Genomic DNA, 17646 nt, shown 5'->3' on the forward strand with positions numbered 1-17646 from the left:
TAACTAATGTTAACAACTTATTTTTTCACTTCCATTCACTGAGCCTCTCCCGCGAAATAGTTTGCAGCCTCCCCGGCAAGGATCGCCTCCCACTTTGAAAACATCTGGTCTACAATAACGTCATGACATGTCAGTCTGATCTAGTCCTTCCAGATGAACTGAATTAAGGTAATAAATCTATTCTGGCTTTGAATGAAGTCAGGTATCAAACACATACAGCCCTTCAGGCGACGTACAGGTGTGATTTGTTAGTGTGGTGGTGAAACAGGAGATAATTCCTTGACTTCATGATGAAAAGAAACGTAGGCGTCCTTTGATCATTGATGTGAAAAACGTGTTAGATAGACTCTGACAGAGAACATCTTCATACTCTTTGAGAGAGAGAGGAGCTTTCAGAGACACCTGTCAGTGACTATATGTTTCTTTATGCTTGATGTTTTTAAACCCATAAACCTTATAGCTGGGTTCAGTGCAGACAGGAGACTGTAGGACTTACCACATTTATTAGAAGGATGTCTTAAAAAAACACAAACCAGCGATACTACTAGACTACTTAAAAGTAAAGACAATGTAGCAACTTAAAAAAGAGATATATATATAAAAAAAAGATATTTTCACTGAAACTCTAAAAGTCCACCATTTAAAATAACAAAGAATTAAGTAAACAGGAAAAACAACTCAACTAAAACATTACAAACACACATTACATACGTTACAACTGTAGAGAATAATCAAAGCAAGAAGTACATTGAACCTCGATTGACTTTTTATGCAATTAGAGTTCATAGTGCAACAATTAATGAATTCAACAATCTTTTTTTTTTATTTCTACGTCACTTCAAAGTCTCCACATATAAGCACTAATGAGCAGTTAGTTGTGTTTTTAGTTTCAAACTCGTGTATGGCACAGTTGTCATAGCTTCGTCAAGAGTTTATCCAAGGAGGCACCGGTATGGTCATCGTAAAAGGTTTGTGTTGGCCACATGTTCAACACAAGCAGCTTGAATTCTCCACAAATCGTTACACACATATGTGCTGTTCTTGTTGGCCACATCTACACCTGAGTAGGTATCAACAACAAGAGATGTTTATGACTTTAACTGAATGAAAATCGTTCCCACCCATCTGCCTACAAAAACACACCAACAGTTTTCTTTCTCCGTCTGTGTCCCTGAAGGTGTTGACATTGTTCAGGAGGTGTTTTATCTCCACAGTTGCTATTCACCACTGGATCAGCACCAGGAAAATGACCTCCCCACCATCTCAAAGAACAACTTGTTTGGCCTCCTGAAGTAGCGACAAAGCTTCGTAAAGGCCTGGGTGCTCAGCGGTGCATGCGGCCTGCCTTTAGACTCATCCAGGCACTTGTCATGTCCGGCAGACAGGAGGCAGTAGAAGCCCTTGGTGGTGTTGTAGTAGAAGTTGTTGGGGCTTATCCTGGGTGGCAGGTCTAGAAACCTCTCAGCCTTTCTCAGCTCAGGGAAGGGATCTCGAATTAGTTTGTCACCGTCCACCACATGGATCTGCTCCCTGGGGAAGACCTCCAGCCAGCGGGCCAGATGTTGGTGGTACAAGCTCCTCTGCAGCGCCTTGTACCCAGGGTCAATGTGGCCCTTGTGGAGCAGGAGCTCCTCGAGCGGCTGGTAGGGCTTGTGGCGGGTCAGTCGGTTGTGGAGGACCTGGGTGTAGTCTGAGACCAGCCTCTCAGCAGGGTCCCGGACGATGAGTAACAAGCGGACGGCGGGGTTCATGTCCCAGACACGTGCAGGAACCTGAGGGGCCGCAAAGTAGCCAGGGGTCTTCTCCACTGTCAGCTGGCCAGGGACGGTGAAGGGCATCTGGGCTCTGTACCAGGCCAGGCCTTGGCGGTAGTGCTCCTCCACGTTGAAGTAGTGCACCTGACAGAGGGACAGATGGTGGTGGTAATGAAGATAAGGAAAGCAGCACATGTGCACAAAAGTTCACTTCTTGTTGTAGCGGTGTTGTACTGAAAGAATGTGTAGGGATGAGAAATTTTTAAGAGTTTAAAAAGACACTGAGCTCTTTTCATTTTGTCCCCATCGTGTCAAAACCAATCTATTCCTTCGCGGCAGCTTTCCAACTTTGCAATCCTCACCTCAAACTACCCTGGTTAAGATTTCTCTCTGTGCAGCTTCGTTGGGACAGGCCTGTCATCATTCATAATCACGTAGGTAGACTGCAAACCAAAGCTGACTGTTCTCATTTTATCTACAGTATGTCTCTCTGCATTGATAACAATAATAGTGGGACACACATTCACCTAAGCATTTTTGCAGTTGCAGCAGCAGCATAGAAAACCACTGTCCAGGTTTAATGTAATGTAGGTATTTGTATGGTATTTATGTAACAGGTAGGAAACAGCAGGGCATATTGGGGAACTAGAAGGATAACTACAGTATATGAGCAACCTTATGAAGTACATCAGAGAGGCAGATTTATCGTCATTAGAACATTACATTAGTTCAGGGGGAGCATTGAAGTCATGCTGATTGGCTACCAGCTGACATATAACATCCTATTACTGGTATATTCATTGGGTGTACAGGGTGGCCTTTATAACTTCACAGTTCTCACTATCATTCTCCTGATGCCCACCCCAACCTTACCTGTTGGGAGTAAACATGTTCACGTATGTGCAGCTGTGTTTGGCTCATATACTATGATTTGTGGGTTTCATATGCACCCTGTACGCAGGATAAGCGGTTGACGATGGATGGATGGATGGTCAGTGCCTTGATGTACACAGGTATAGTAAGAAAAAAAATACCCAACCAAAAGCCCTAATTTTGAAGAATGGTCTCTTTCGCACTGTAAATTATTAATATGGTAACCTTTAAGCAGCATTTTAATATTATAGAAGGTTCAGGTGGGACTGGGTCGAACCTCTTATATAGTTGGGAAGTTCATTTTCAGTAATGCTTTATATTTTATGAATCTCAAGATGAATTTAACATTATATTCTGCAAAGTAACTAATAACTACAGCCAACATACATTTAGTCAAGTAACAAGTTTAGCTGTGCTGCAACTAATGATTATTGTCATTATGAATTAATCACTTTCTATAAATTGAAAGCAAACAGTGAAATATGCCAACAACAACATTAACATGTCTTATATTGTCTTAACAAAAGTTCATATAGTTTAGTCTCAGCTATAAGATTTTATTTATCCATCTATTTATTATAAGATGGAGAATTGGCATTTTGAGTTTGTCCCAATTTAAAATGTGTGATGTTTGCGTTGTAGTTTACAAACAGCCTGCATACAAACTGGTTGTAAACACACCTTTTGCCGCACTTGGATTACAGATTATAGTACTTCACTGTTACTTCTATTCACTATTCACATCCGTATATAAAAGGTGTATTTAGTGTACACATACCTCTTATCCTTATTTTTGTATTTCTATTATATCTTGTATTTTTCTATTCAGTTTTATTTAATTTGTGTTTTCTGATCTGTTGTGTTGTATATGAAGCTGCTGTGAATTTCCCTAGGGAGGGATCGATAAATTGTGTCTTATTTTATCTTATCTTATCTGCCCATCACTGGATCATGTGTGAGCCTAATCTGTGAGCTAGTCAGTGGTGGAATAAGTAGTCAGATCCTTTATGTCAGGGAAAGTACCAACACAACAATGTAAAAATACTCCACTACAAGAAAAAGTCCTGCATTCATCATTCATTCATTCATGAATCATCAGCTTCATGTGGTTGAAGTATCAGCAATAAAACATCTCCTTTTCCAGTGAAGTGTCTCCTGCGACTGATGAATTGTCATATATCACATTATGAGATTATAGTATTTTACTATTGTAGTATTTTACTATTGTAATGTCACGGTGGAGCTGGTTTTAATTACAGTTCGACAGTTGAGAAGTTTAGAGAAGAAACGTCTCTTTGGTGAAACTACAAGAACTCATAGACATCTGAAATCTTAGACGCTGTTTTGTTGTAATGAGTCACAAGGTTGGGATCAACTGGATTCATTTTTAACAATGTGTTGTATTTTATAAACTGGTCATTTGCAATTTAAACGTTAAATCTCAATCTGAAAAGTAAACGTAGTGGAGTAACAAGTACAGTATTTCACAGAGGAATTAAGTACAAACAACATAATATAGAAATACTGAAGTACAGCACAAGTACCTTAAACCTGTACTTAAGTACAGTACTTGATTAAAGTAATAAGTTACTTTAAACCATTGGTGATAGTACAATGAGTAGGTGACAGTGATGGTCTTACCTCAGCCTTTGCCACTTCCACATCTGGGTGCAGGTTGAGCATCTCCAGCAGAGCTCTGGTGCCACCTTTCCGCACGCCAATAATAATTGCCCCGGGCAGCCGCTGCTGTGTGGCATTGTAAGAGGAGGAGGAAGAGGATGATGAAGAGTAGGAGGCAGGGGAACTGGAACCCCTGCTGCGTAATTCCCTTAAGCACACAGACAGCTGAGTCTGCAGCAGCAGGAGCACCAGCAGCGCTAGTAGCACTGTCCACAGCATGGTGCCACACACACACACACACACACACACAGAGGTGCAGTGGAGGTTATGGGCACACACTCATGAAGCTCTGGGACCTGTACAGAGTTGTGCTTGTTTTCTGTCAGCAGGGGGCTTCAGGGGGGTAGCTCTTCAATTGGACAACCTACAAGCCAAGAAAGAAATAATGGTTATTGTCCACTTTTGCTGTTTTAACCTCTTTATTTTTTTATACTGACCTTGTAGTAGAAATATAAGGTAGAGAAGTGATACATTTGGCAAAGACGCTGCTGATAAACAAGAAATATGAGGTCCACTTTAATGTAAATCAAACATGACTTCGAACAGACTTTGGGCTGAACGGAAATCTTTCCTGACAAGTTTATTAAAACATACTAGCATATTTTATGAATATCTTATCTTCTGTCTGCAAACATCAGGGTCAGATACATTTTAATTTTACTGGATCCTCATTAGCTTCTGCTGTAGCAGTTGCTAATCTTTGTGGGATCCATAAATTAAAGGAAATGTCCAATTCAAACATTGATGCCATAACAAAATGCAAGGTCCAAAAGGAAGTAAAAAACAGAACAGCAGAAATCATTTAAAATGATTAATAAATGGTTCAAATGACCAAATAATATGATCAAAATAAAGACAAGAACATGCCAAACAAGCACAGGCGAAAGACAACTAATCATTTCAACAATGTAAAAATTGGTTCAGCTGAACTCAGAGGGGTGTTATTAGAGCTCCTTGAGGAGACCCTAAACCTCATAACAGCATAAATGTTCAATGTATCTTCTTTCTGTCTGCTTCAGACGTAGATTAATATTTTACTATCTTCTTGACGTAATCACGTCACAGTCCTATATTCTGTGCTGAAACCTCCACTGCTTCGACAGGAACTGTAAAATTGCATATTAAAGTGCAAAGCTGTCTCAGACGTACTGTATGGGATCATGAAATGGTCGAGCAAGCATGGAGCGACTTCTGTACCTATGTGAGATCAAAAGAAACGCTCTGCGACTACACTCTTATAATCTGAGTGATGCCAACACTGCATCCTCCCCCATTTAAAGGAAACATGTTTATTCTTTCTGTACAGTTTAGTTAGTTCTATTTAGTGGTTTTTCAAACCTGTGCATCTTTATTAGATGTGTTAGTGTATTTGTATCTTTCACTTGCAGAAATTCAGAAAATTGCACACAGGGTTTTTGTGGGATGTTACCAAACAGTCAAAAACATGCTTACACTTTCAGAAACAAATACAGATGTATTTAAAACAAACTATATTACATAATATATATGTTTTTTATCTGATGTCATCTTAGTTTTCAGGAATTTGATGGATTTTTGATTGCTTAAAGCTGTAGTATCGAATGCAAGTTACAGTGAATGCTGAATGTGTGAATGCCGCAATATGGAGCATTCATATCTCAAGGAGTTGGGTTTAAAGAGAAAATACCTCCTGCATTTTAAATCCTCAGTAAAAGTACAAAAGTATCATAAGCAAAATCATAAGAAAAATTAATGTATTAAAAGTAAAAGTATTAATTCTGGAGTTAAAGTGCATTTTTATATACCTATATTACATTATTGATTGTTGAGCAGAATTTTACTGTTGTAGATACTCAAAGTGGAGCAAGTTTAATTACTTTACATACAGTTAGCTGGATGAATAAATCTGTATTATAAACATTATCGATATTTTTGACTTGTTTGTTAAACAGTTACTTTATAAAACCATGTAAGCAGTTCAGAGGAGCCACAACTACACACTGTTATATTATTATTTACAGTATATAAGAGTTCACAAAACAAAAAGGTAAGAAAATACTGGTTTAATCTTTAAAGATGTGTTGATTTTTACAAGTTTATCATGTGTGTTTTATGTAAAATATTAATCTGAAAAGTGAAGTGCACTACAATGTTTCACTCTGAGGAATAGAAGTATAAAGTACTTGAGTAAATGTGCTTTTTAAATATTTATATGTAAATGTAAGCAAACACACATTTTCACAGATGCAGTAAAAGAATCAACTGATCCTTCATCCAAGGCTGTTTTGTTTCAACTGAGCATCAAATACCTTCTCATCTGTTGTTTGATCACCATCAGCCAACATCAGCTCTGGGAATGTTTGTGCCACAAAATATTAAAATATATTATATTTATTCAGAGACAGTGAATACTGATCTGAACAGTGAATACTACTACACTCTCTTCTCCTTAAACAACACATTGCCATTCAGCAAGGCACGCAGATCTGAAGGAGATGAAGGAGTTTTTATAGAAACTTCATACATTTCTGTGTTTAATTACACTCAGGCGGCAGACATTGCACTAAGCGTAACAGTGTACCACTGAAGAAATAAATGAAGATGCTCTGGTATCATTACTTAACCATCACAACCAATTGCATAACCCTAATCCCTAAATCCAGCTCTTAAGCCCATGACTTGTGGGGTCCAGCATTTTGTTCCCCACAAAGCTGTCAGACTCCACATGTAAAGGATATTTCTCTCTCTCTCATATTCACCCTCACACACACAAACCAAAATCTGAGTGAGAATTTCGCCCCTGTCTACAAGCTATGAAGAGTGAAACCTCAACGTCTGTACAAATACTGTATGTCATAGTGTCATACACAGTTTAATAGGCTTGACAGGTCAACAGACATTTTTTAAGGGAAAATCCACCTTCAGATGGTGCTCAGTTAAAGGAATAATTCAACTATTTGGGAAATACTCTTGTTGCTCAGAGTTACATGGGAGGACACCACTCTCGTGTTTGCATGTTAAGAACAAATCTGGGGCCAGGAGATGGTTAGCTAGTTAACTGACTCGTCAAACACACTAATATTAAAGGTGTGTACGTAGTGACATTAACACTGGCTAGAGTGTATAGTGGTGCAGAGACATTATTAATGTCACGATGATGCACACCTGTCAGAAAGGTATACAGGTGGTGAAACCGTGGTAAGAACTATGGTTTCACATTTTCCTGGGATGTTGGGGCAGGTAAATGAGAAAAAACACCACCACCAACAAAAATAAGGTTCTTAAATTGCTTGCTGTTGTAATTTGCCAAGAAATGTTTAACAGTGATAAACTTTTCGTACAATTTATTTAAATCAACACAGTACACATAGCGCTCTTCATCTTTTTCTGCTTTCCCTGTGGTTTTTGTTGTTACTGTTGTTATTATGCTGAAGCCGCCCTGATGTGACTGAGTTATTAATTAGTGCAACAATGTTCTGGTTCAAAGGAGGAACCCTGTCTAGCGTTGTTCCTGTAGCGGAGCGCTAATTGCACCTTCAGGGAGCATCGCTGCACCTCAGACCTTCCATGCTATCCCCTGGCTTGGTGACACTGTCGTCATTGATGTTGCAACCTTTGCCATCCCTCAATGACTGTGGATGGGAGTTTTATTCTAAAGCAGTGTGCGTTTTTTGTTTGTTGACGTGGGTGTTCAGGGTGTGGTCACGACAGTGTTGTGTGGTAGTGATGTTAAACAGATTCATTATAAGATGTACAAAATATGTTTGGCCTTCTTCTGTGTCCTCTTTGTTACATGTTTTTGAGTGAGTGACGGGTGAAAAAAATAAATAATCAAATCATCTTCATATTGAACAGCTTCAGACCAGTTGATACAAAAAATATGTGTGTTTGTGAAATCAATCATTGTCCAAGTCCAAATCCATGGACAAGAGATCGTCTGTTTTGAAGGTCATAATGTTTTTCATTTAATATAAAAAATTAATCAAGGCCAGCCTCCTGTATTTGTGAAAAGAAAATCACCAAATTTAATCAAAAAGTTACCAAAAGCCTGACACTGCCATGCCTCAAAGAATGCATGAAAATACCCAGTTTGACATAAAGGTTGAATTAAACCTTTAGACCGCTAACAGATTTCTAAGCCAATGAAATTTTCTTCCAGATATTTCAGGATATCACCACAGTGGTGCTCGCCTCACACAGTCATCAATCACCGTGGTCTGGCAAGGAACAAGGCGAAGACCAAAATTACTGGGTACCATTACTGTATGTTTCTGACAAAATGTATTTACTGCTGCATGGGAGTTTAAAAAACATAAAAACATTTAAAGTGGCCTTTTATTGTGGCCAGCCTAAGTTACAACATAATATAGAAATACTGAAGTACAGCACAAGTACCTTAAAACTGTACTTAAGTACAGTACTTGATTAAAGTAATAAGTTACTTTAAACCATTGGTGATAGTACAATGAGTAGGTGACAGTCTCACACCCATGTCAGCATCTTGATATGCCACACCACACTTTTGTTTTTGGCCCCCATTCCCCCCATCTTATTGACAACAACTATGAAACCTTTGTCATTTGAATACTGTCACAACCTGGCTCCAGCGTCATGACAAAAGAGGGAACGAGGCAGCATAAATGATCAAAAGTGATTTATTTAACAAAAGAGTGAACTAAACGTAACTATTTAAATGTGCAAGGTGTGTCTCTGTAACATAAATAACTCAAAGCAAGATGTGGCAGTCGGGGTGGTCAGGCCATGGTTGACGTCTGGATTGCAGAGAAGGCAGAAGAGAAAGTAGTTTGACCAAGTGGAGCTTTATCTCCCCTGACTCACAGGTCCAAGGTGCATCCGATCAGCAATCACCTCAACGGAACAAAGATGGTTAACAGTGGTGAGGTATCACTCCCACAGAGTGGCCTCACCGGATCACACAGGGGCCGTCACAAGACTCATCTGTGAAAAACTCCTCCTAGATATGAACTCCGCCTCATGTACATTAGTTGCTGGCAGCGAGGATGATCATTTTAGAAAGTGGCAAACTTTAAGCTGATGCCAATCACAGCGTGGAGTGTGTACAGTTTACATGTGTATGAGCACAATGGAGACAAAGAGAGAGATCTTTTGGGAGGTGTGTGTCTGTGTGTAGATGTGGGTGTGTGTTTGTGTGTTGCACAGCGAGACACGTGCCTTGTGTTAAGTGGTTGCGTGAGTCCCCCGTGACTCTTCTGTAAGCTGGAATATTCCCCTGCTGTCAAGTCGCTTCGCTTCAACCTCACCTCATGACCTTCCCCCTCTCCTCCTCCCTCTCACCTTTCCTTGTCCTCTTCAACCCCCACCTTTGTTCATTGTTTCTTAGCTCTGTTCCTGACTCTTACTTTGTGAGTCATTTGAACCCGTCCCTGTTTATGTGGATCCCCTAACAAACCCTGGCACCTTGCTAATGGGGATGCCCTGCAGCAGCCTCTTAGCAGCTCATAAATAAAACACAGGTGCACCTTTCTGCCCTGAAATATTTTTGTGTGAACTTATAATCTTGATGAAGCGGAAATGAGACAGGATTGGATTTAGGAATGAGACAAAGCTCTGTGTACATGTCAAAAGTGTTTTGTCCTTAAGTTTTCGTACAATAATGCTGCAATTTAATTTTTATTCACTGTTTTCTAAAATATTTGGATTCAGAATCTTTTTTTGCACTCAGTACCCTTCACTGAAATGTACACTTGTTTTACATTACGTGTCTGTTTCACTCAGTTTTCCTTGAAATAAACATGCATTTTCTTTATGACAAGAACAATCGAATTTAGAAATACAAACATTTTCTAAAGCACAAGTTTTTGTTTGTTTGCTGTTATGTGTGTATATTGTTTTCTGTCTGTAGGCCTATCTATGTTTTATCACTTTCAGTTGCTTTTGATCGGTGTTCTCCAAATAATTTGATTGTCTGCACACAGGTTAAAACAATCCGTACGTACTTCAGGACTTTAGGACACTTCATGCTTGGCCTTTCTCGTGTGAATGACACAAAATCAAAACAAAATGGCAGCTTTCATTAGCACCACTGAATGGCTGGATGGCTCTTTTTATCGGCGCCATATGAGCTCTAAGTTAGCCTCTTAGCCCTGCTCAATGAGGCTCACATGAGTCATTGCAAGTCCTTGTCTTTCCCGCTCATCGCTCCTTGGGATTCACATTAGCCTGCATGGATAGGGAGAACAAACAACAACAACAATGCCAGGATTGTCAATGATGCGTGAATTCCCCATATTGACAAACACAAGTATCTATCCAGGCTGGAAAAGATAGAAATGGAGAGAAAAGAGAAAAGGGGGGTGGGGTGTAATTATCTGTGAAAGGCAGATGCTGTCTGCGTATTGGGAGAGTTTCTGTGTCTTATAAGTTTTGGTGCGCGTCTGTTTGTGTGCGCATCTCGTCTCATCTGCATGTGTGCTGCGCCTTTGCCTTTTGTGCGAGCACGCAGCATGCGACTGCCTGCGATCCAGACCCTTGGAAATATCTTTTTACTGAGCGATGGTATTTGGGGGGGCGGGGGAAGGATTATCCTGTAAGAGAGGGTGGCAGGGAGGGAGGAGACGGGCGGTAGGGGGGCAGGATGGGGCTGAGGTACAGTTGGGGTGTGTGTGTGTGTGTGTGTGTGTGTGTGTGTGTGTGTGTGCACTGCAGGAGGGTGTGTGTGTAAGGCAGCAAGGAAGATTGTCCCTGGTAGGGGGTGGCATGGTGAAACGCTTTGGATTGCCAAGCCTGTCATATCACCAGGGCTGTGAGAGTCAGATAAAACTCTCTCTGTCCTCCTTCCTTTCTTTCTTCTTCCATTCATTACCCCCTCATCCATCTCTCATCCACACTCCTTCCTTTCCTTTATTTGCTGGGTCTCACCTTCATTTCCTCAGCCATTTGTCTTTCTTTACTTCCAAACTTCCACCTCACTCTCACTGTCTCGGTTTTCTGTTTCTCTCTCCATATACCTTCTCGTGCCCCGCTCCCGGTCGACCAATCGCGCTCGGTGATTACGGCACACATACATCACAGCCACGGAGATGATTGCCTTTTCAGAATAAAAAACTAAATGTAACAAGGCCGGTCCTATTTCCCATCCCGTTCCCATTACCAGCCTGGAGAGGAGATGGCCAACACTCCAAGGGGGGTCTTTAATCAAAATAGATTAAGCCATCTGAAAAAGATGGCAATTGGTCATGCTTCCAGATCGAGCCGACCGTAGGCGTTTGTCTTGTGTTCCACCGTTCATACAGAAAAGATTGACGACAATGAGCAGTGAGAATTAGAATGGTGGTTTAACATGTTTGACGATGTTTGAATACAGAAAATATACTCAAGAGATTCTCAAGAGAGTCCACTTTTCCCATCACAATATGTTACAAAAAGCCTTTTAATCCTGACAAAGCTTCATATCTGCCGCCAGGTCTTTCAAAGTTCATGGATAAGATGAAAGAAACTTGAGATGTGGATGAGAGAATGAAAACAACTCTTCCATCTCTATTGAAGTCAAGGAGTTTCACCTCTTCCAGGCACTCTGTCTTTCTGTGTAAGGAGTTTGAGGCACCCTGCACCAGGCCCAGTGCCTGGTGAGGGATATGCTCAGTTACCCACTTGAGGGGGATATTTGATCTTTTCCTCGGAGAGATTCAGAATATAGAAGGAAGCAGACAGAGGGCGAAAAACAGAACTGCCCAAGTAGGTCCTTACAAGAGCTTCTTCCTCTCTTTTTATCTTTCTCAGAAGTTTCTCTTTACTGTAATAAGTATGTCAAGTGCACAAGCAACATACTTACTTACTTAGTACGGTGCTTTGGTTATGTTTATGGACAAAAACAACTTGGTTAGGTTCAAGGAAATATCATGGTTTGAGTCGGAATAAGTAATTAGTTATAGTTAGGGGACCAATGACCGTTGTCATTATTGTTACAATAATAACTGTGTGTGGTAAAGGTTACAGAACAATCGTGGTTATGGTTAAAATAAATCACAGTTGACTGTCAGGAGGAAACATACAGTTGTCTGCCGTGTTAAAGTCCAAAGGTTTTTTGTTCCAACCATCCTCCCCAACCTTGTCCGTATGCAGACTTTGTCGCTTTATCCATCACTCAACTTCTTCCATTGCTTGCGTCGTAACAGTTGCCAGAGGGCTTCTTACTGGAACGTAAACATATGTTGTTTTGGGGCGCTTGCTGAAATGACTGATTCTGTTGTTTTTCTTGCGAGGTTTATCTCCTTTGAACATAATATGATCAACAAAATCACGTCTACCAAGTAGTTGTTTTGTGCAGCAGTATTGTAATTGACTGTTCAATATTTGTGTTTCCACACTTCATGTGTAAAAATATAATGAATATGGCGATGAAACAACACATTTGCAGTTGTGTCTATGAGCAACATCGTCTAGTGCCAGTATCAGAGATGTGGCCATTCCCCAAACGATGCGATTTATGAGTACGAGAAACAGCTGCCTTTTGGGGGTATTTGAATTTTTTAGCCAGCTACATAGGCTGCAGTCTATTTGAGCAAACTGCTATGGCTTTCCCCCCACAAGCAAATATTCAATAAATCAAATCCTCTGACACAAAAAAGAAAAAAAAATCTGTATCTGTTAGTATCAAATCAAAATCAACACAAAAAATTAACCCTGTCCTTTCTGTCCCACTAAACATCGATGTTGTATTTACAAACACAGTAGCTTCCCACCAGGGACCTCCAGCAGGGCTGCCAGACAGAAAGAGATCACACCTGCTGAAAGCTTCTCTGCACCTCATGTAATTTTATAATTTCTTTATTTGTTGGCTTCTATCTTGTCTCTCTGTTTTTCTCTTACTCGCTCTGGCTTTTGCTGAGGTCTGTCCATCTTTTACCCATCAGCCCCCCGCTGGTTTTCAAATTAGACCATTTGGGGGGGGGGGGACTCTCTCTCACACCCACTACCCTTTCACTCCCTCATCATCTTATTCACTCACACATGCATAACACCCAGATAACCCCCACCCGTCTCCTACTTAAACCCCTCACCCCTCATCCCCCCTCTCCTCCGCCTTGCATCTTCAGCCGTGCACGCTCCAAGATCTAGGTCAGCCGTATCAAACACCAAAATGTAGCTGCTCCTTCTCCTGTGTGGTGTGTGTTTTGCGTGTGTATGGAGTACGAATATTGAGCGTGTTTGTGTGTGTGTGTGTGTTTGTGCAGGAGAAGAGGTGGGGGCTCTACTGTTGTTGTTTTATCAGAAAGCGCACAGGGGGGAGTCTGATTAGGAAATCCAGTTTTATCAAAGGAATCTTTGTGTGTGCTCGCATGTGTGTGTGTGCATGCATAAAAAAGCAAGCTGTTTCTGTAATAATGTGTAAGTGTATGTGTGCGTGTGTGTGTGTGAGCAAGCTTAAACGACAAAGCAAAGCATGATGCGATTGTGTGTAAATTTTGATAATTAAAAGGGGTTTTGGCCTGGGTGTCTGTGCACACAATCCACACTTATGTCTGCATGTCTGGGGTGTGTGTGTGGTGTGCGTGTGGTGTGTGTGTGTTTACATGGCCCACCTGTCACAGGGCCCAGCACATGTTATTTGGTTTTAGAAAGGTGAGAGGGAGGTAGCCTGCCTGGTGATGTTTGGCCAATCCACGAGTCAGGAACATGATGGGGTCATCTTTCTTTCTGTTTTCCACTTTCATCTATAACTATCTTCTCTGTTTTACTCTATTCTTCTTTCAGAATTGATTCTTTTCAGAGTTTACCCACAGCTCATGGTTGAAATACAGCAGTAATGACATAGTGCTGTACATTTGCTGTAGTGCCACATGAAGGCAAAATGAAGCCATATTTTGCGAGATCATCCAGAATTGACGTGTGCACGTCTCTTCTGAATTTGGTAGCTCTTGCACAATATTTTCAAATGTTATGAAAGTTCATGTAAAATAAGCCCCACTCATCACAGAATCTAGCAACTAATTTTTATAAAACAATATGTCATATAAAAGATAATCAACTTTTTTCCTTGTATTCTTGACAATGTAAATGCAAAAGATATTAATTTATAGGCTGTCCACACCAAATTCTAATAATTTATTCCTTGGTCCACGGACTTATTTCCACACTCCTATAAAATTGTTTAATATTTTTGTTATTTTTATTTCTTTAATGCCTCATTTAGTAACCTGTAACATAACTATTTTCCCACGAGGATCAATAAAGTATTTCTCATTCTGATTCTAATGCTCCATCAAAAGTCACTGAAAATTTATGTAGTTTTGAGATATTTGGTAAAAAATATAAATAATGAAAATTAACAAAGACAAAACAAACATACAAGACCAAAAACATATATGTAAGATGGTAGAGGTACATTGGTACATTGGTGGATGATTTTCTGATGGTCAGTCCTTTGAGGGGTAAGTCATCATTTTAATTATTACAGCTTCACAGACCACACACACCATGCTTAATTCACACCCCTGTCCTCACCCCGCTGCCAACATCCTTGTTTACACGCTCACACACACTCTCTCTCACACGCACACACACACTTACAGACATAACATATGTGGTCTCTCTCACAATGACAGTGGCCCCCGACAGCTTGGCCTGACAGTGAGAGGAGACTGACCCGTCAGAGTGGATTTAACCCGAATGTCACTGAGTGACGGGACACTTGAGGGGTGCAGGATGGTTTTGTGTGTGTGGTATTTAGGGGGGTGTGAGGGATGGGAGGATTTGGGTGTGTCCTTCGTGGTACATCGGCGAGGTCAGCAGCTCTGGGGCAACACTATCAACTTGTTTTTCGGGTGAATTCAGTGTCGTGTGCTGTACGTTTGAGTGTCACGCTTGTGTACATATGGGCGTCTGGAACGTGGGCGAGCTGACAGATGGGGGCGGGCAAGTTGTGTCTGGTCAATAACATCACGGGCCAGCGAGCCCAAATATTATCTGGGTCCTGAACTGAGTTGCATGCTGTACATGCAGAAAAACAAAACAGAGGGTGAAAGAGAGAAATAAAAACAGATGGTGTTTATTTAAAAGGAGGATTTGAAGGTTGCAGGAAGAAGAGTGGAAAGTGAGCAACAGAAGAGAAAGGGACAGAGACAAATGTACCAGGATCTTCAGGTGTGTTTGGGCTACTAGCTTACCATGGCAACGGCTGTTTAGATCCCTCTCACCTGGGCAGGAGACACCAGGGATTGAGGATTACTGAAGCCTGGAGTTTGGGATGGATAGAGAAAGAGAGTGAGAGAAGCTGTAGAGAGAATCAGGGGATGAGGGAGAGTGGTGGCAGTTACAGATGATGCCACAGTTGGTGTGGTGTTATGGCCAAACGGCGCCCTGCGGTGACAATAATAAACCAAACCGACTGCTGGTGGCTTTTTTGTCAAAAGTGGCCGCTTAGTCTGATTGGTGTCTCTAATGTTCAGCCCTTAAGTCAACACAGACACGCTGTGACACAGACTCCCTGGCTAGCGTTGGGCTTTTTGAGTCCCTTTTTCTTTTTATACAAACGCACCAGTCGTAATGGTTAAAATCACAAAGTAATTATGTTGTGATATATATACGGTTCACATGAGCAAACACAGGAGGTGATTTTCAGAAGGAGGTGAAGTTTCAGATGTTGACATTTTGCTTGAATTCAGCAGAAATAATGTGAGTGGGTAAGATGACATGTCAGAGGATTGCTCAGCTTTTTGCCTCAAGATGTAAAATCTGAAGCTCAGGCAGGTGAGGTGAACTCTGCAGCAGCTCCCAGCTGTCAGCCAGCTGCATGTTAGTGTGTTCATGTCAAATCGCCCCACTCAAGATCTAAGATCAAAACACAGCAAAGAGTGAGTCCTGAATCCCCAGCAATGGCTGGAATAAACAAGAGATTTAATAGCACACATACAAATTTGTGTTATATTGTTGAAATGACAAATAATCATCCTCTGCAGCGTTCTTAAGCTTTTTTGCCTCTTTTAATTCATTTTAACTGTTTTGGTTTAAATGAATATTTACTGTATGGTTCAGTGTCAGCACTCTAAAGGTCCGCCTGCGTAGTCGCTTGGACCTGCTGGGTCTCTCTGCAATTGCAATGTGAACAGACAGGGAGACAAGCGCACCGTGAGTAATAACCATGGCAACGGCTTCTGTGCTCTACACAGCTGTAGCCTATTTAACTTAAGTTAAAATTATAGGCCACATAACTTTACCTGATAGGCCTACATGTAATTATGTGGGGATGCTCTGCCATGCAAATTCCCTCCTGTTGATGTCCTGGTAACTATTTAGTAAAAGATAGATTTCTGGAAACTCACAAACTGCGAGGATCAGTCTCTCGTCCATTGATTTGAGCTGCACGTCGCGAACAAAAAAGTTCAAGACAATTCAACTCTGGCAGCGGGCGGGTGTGTGCATGAGACGAGCACGACCGCAACAGTTTCACAGGAACATGCCCATTTGTCGCTCCCTTCCTACACGCTCGGCTCTCATTGAAAATAAATTACGAGGTGCGTAAATCGCTTCCAGTGTGAAATGGCTTTAAGGCAGTTCTTTCTTTTCCCCTAAAACAAGCTCTGGTGCTAATCCACATAATCAAGCATTTAGCATGATCAGGAAACAGTGGTGACCAAACAAGAGCTAAAGACACAACTAAATCAATAATAATGTTGTTCTACGATTTGACTTGTTTGCTAACACATTATTGTAAGTGTAAGTGTTATGTCTGTAAAATGTTAAATTAATAGCAAGAGTTAATTTCCTAATGTTACTTCAACACAACAAACTCCTCTCTTCAACTCACGTTTCCACCATCATCTTCCTGCCGGTGCTCATGTTTTTGGCGAATGGTGAGCTGAACGTATCTGTTTGCAACTAATGACACTGATCACTGAGAGTTTAACGGCACCCAGCGTGCCGGTGTTTTGGGTCACAGAATCTGATGATTTTGGTATGACCCATCTCTCATGGTTAGTGCAACTAGAAATTCAGAAGCAGTGCAGGGGATGAAAAAACAAGTCAGAATGTCTGCCACATCGACAGCCAATTTGAAAAGACACATCCAGCTGAAGCATCTGACCAGCCTTGGAAAACATCTGCGAGTGAATAATGATCACAAGAAACCATTAACAAAGGTTAAAACAACAGCCGCAAAGTTCCCCCACCCAAGTCAAACTCACAGCATTTTGGAAAGCAACACAGGTGACAATCCGTGCAGTAGTATATAATAGAGAGAAAATCAACGGACCAGTGGAGAAAAGTCCCTTCTGCTTCTGTGGATCGTTAGCACTTTGCACAGTTTACAGGCAGCTTTAGATTCTTTAATTTGGCAGTTTAAATTGTTGCAAAAAATTTATCTGCAAGCCGAACAGGAAGC

The 17646-nt window shown here is 41.0% G+C and overlaps 1 protein-coding gene across 1 annotated transcript in view; it reads right to left on the bottom strand.

The window, feature by feature from the left end:
- Positions 1–489: 489 nt before the first annotated feature.
- Positions 490–17646, bottom strand: part of hs3st1l2 (heparan sulfate (glucosamine) 3-O-sulfotransferase 1-like 2) — a 27284-nt gene continuing 10127 nt past the window's right edge. Inside the window, exons 2-3 of the mRNA XM_046036153.1 lie at positions 4269–4671; positions 490–1898 (exon numbers count right to left, since the gene is read on the bottom strand). Coding sequence (XP_045892109.1) covers positions 1233–1898; positions 4269–4526 — 924 coding nt within the window. The 5' untranslated portion in view covers positions 4527–4671 and the 3' untranslated portion in view covers positions 490–1232. The remainder of the gene's footprint in view (positions 1899–4268; positions 4672–17646) is intronic.

The sequence above is a fragment of the Micropterus dolomieu genome, linkage group LG21 (genome assembly GCF_021292245.1).
Source record: "Micropterus dolomieu isolate WLL.071019.BEF.003 ecotype Adirondacks linkage group LG21, ASM2129224v1, whole genome shotgun sequence".
In the NCBI taxonomy this organism is placed as follows: Eukaryota; Metazoa; Chordata; class Actinopteri; order Centrarchiformes; family Centrarchidae; genus Micropterus; species Micropterus dolomieu.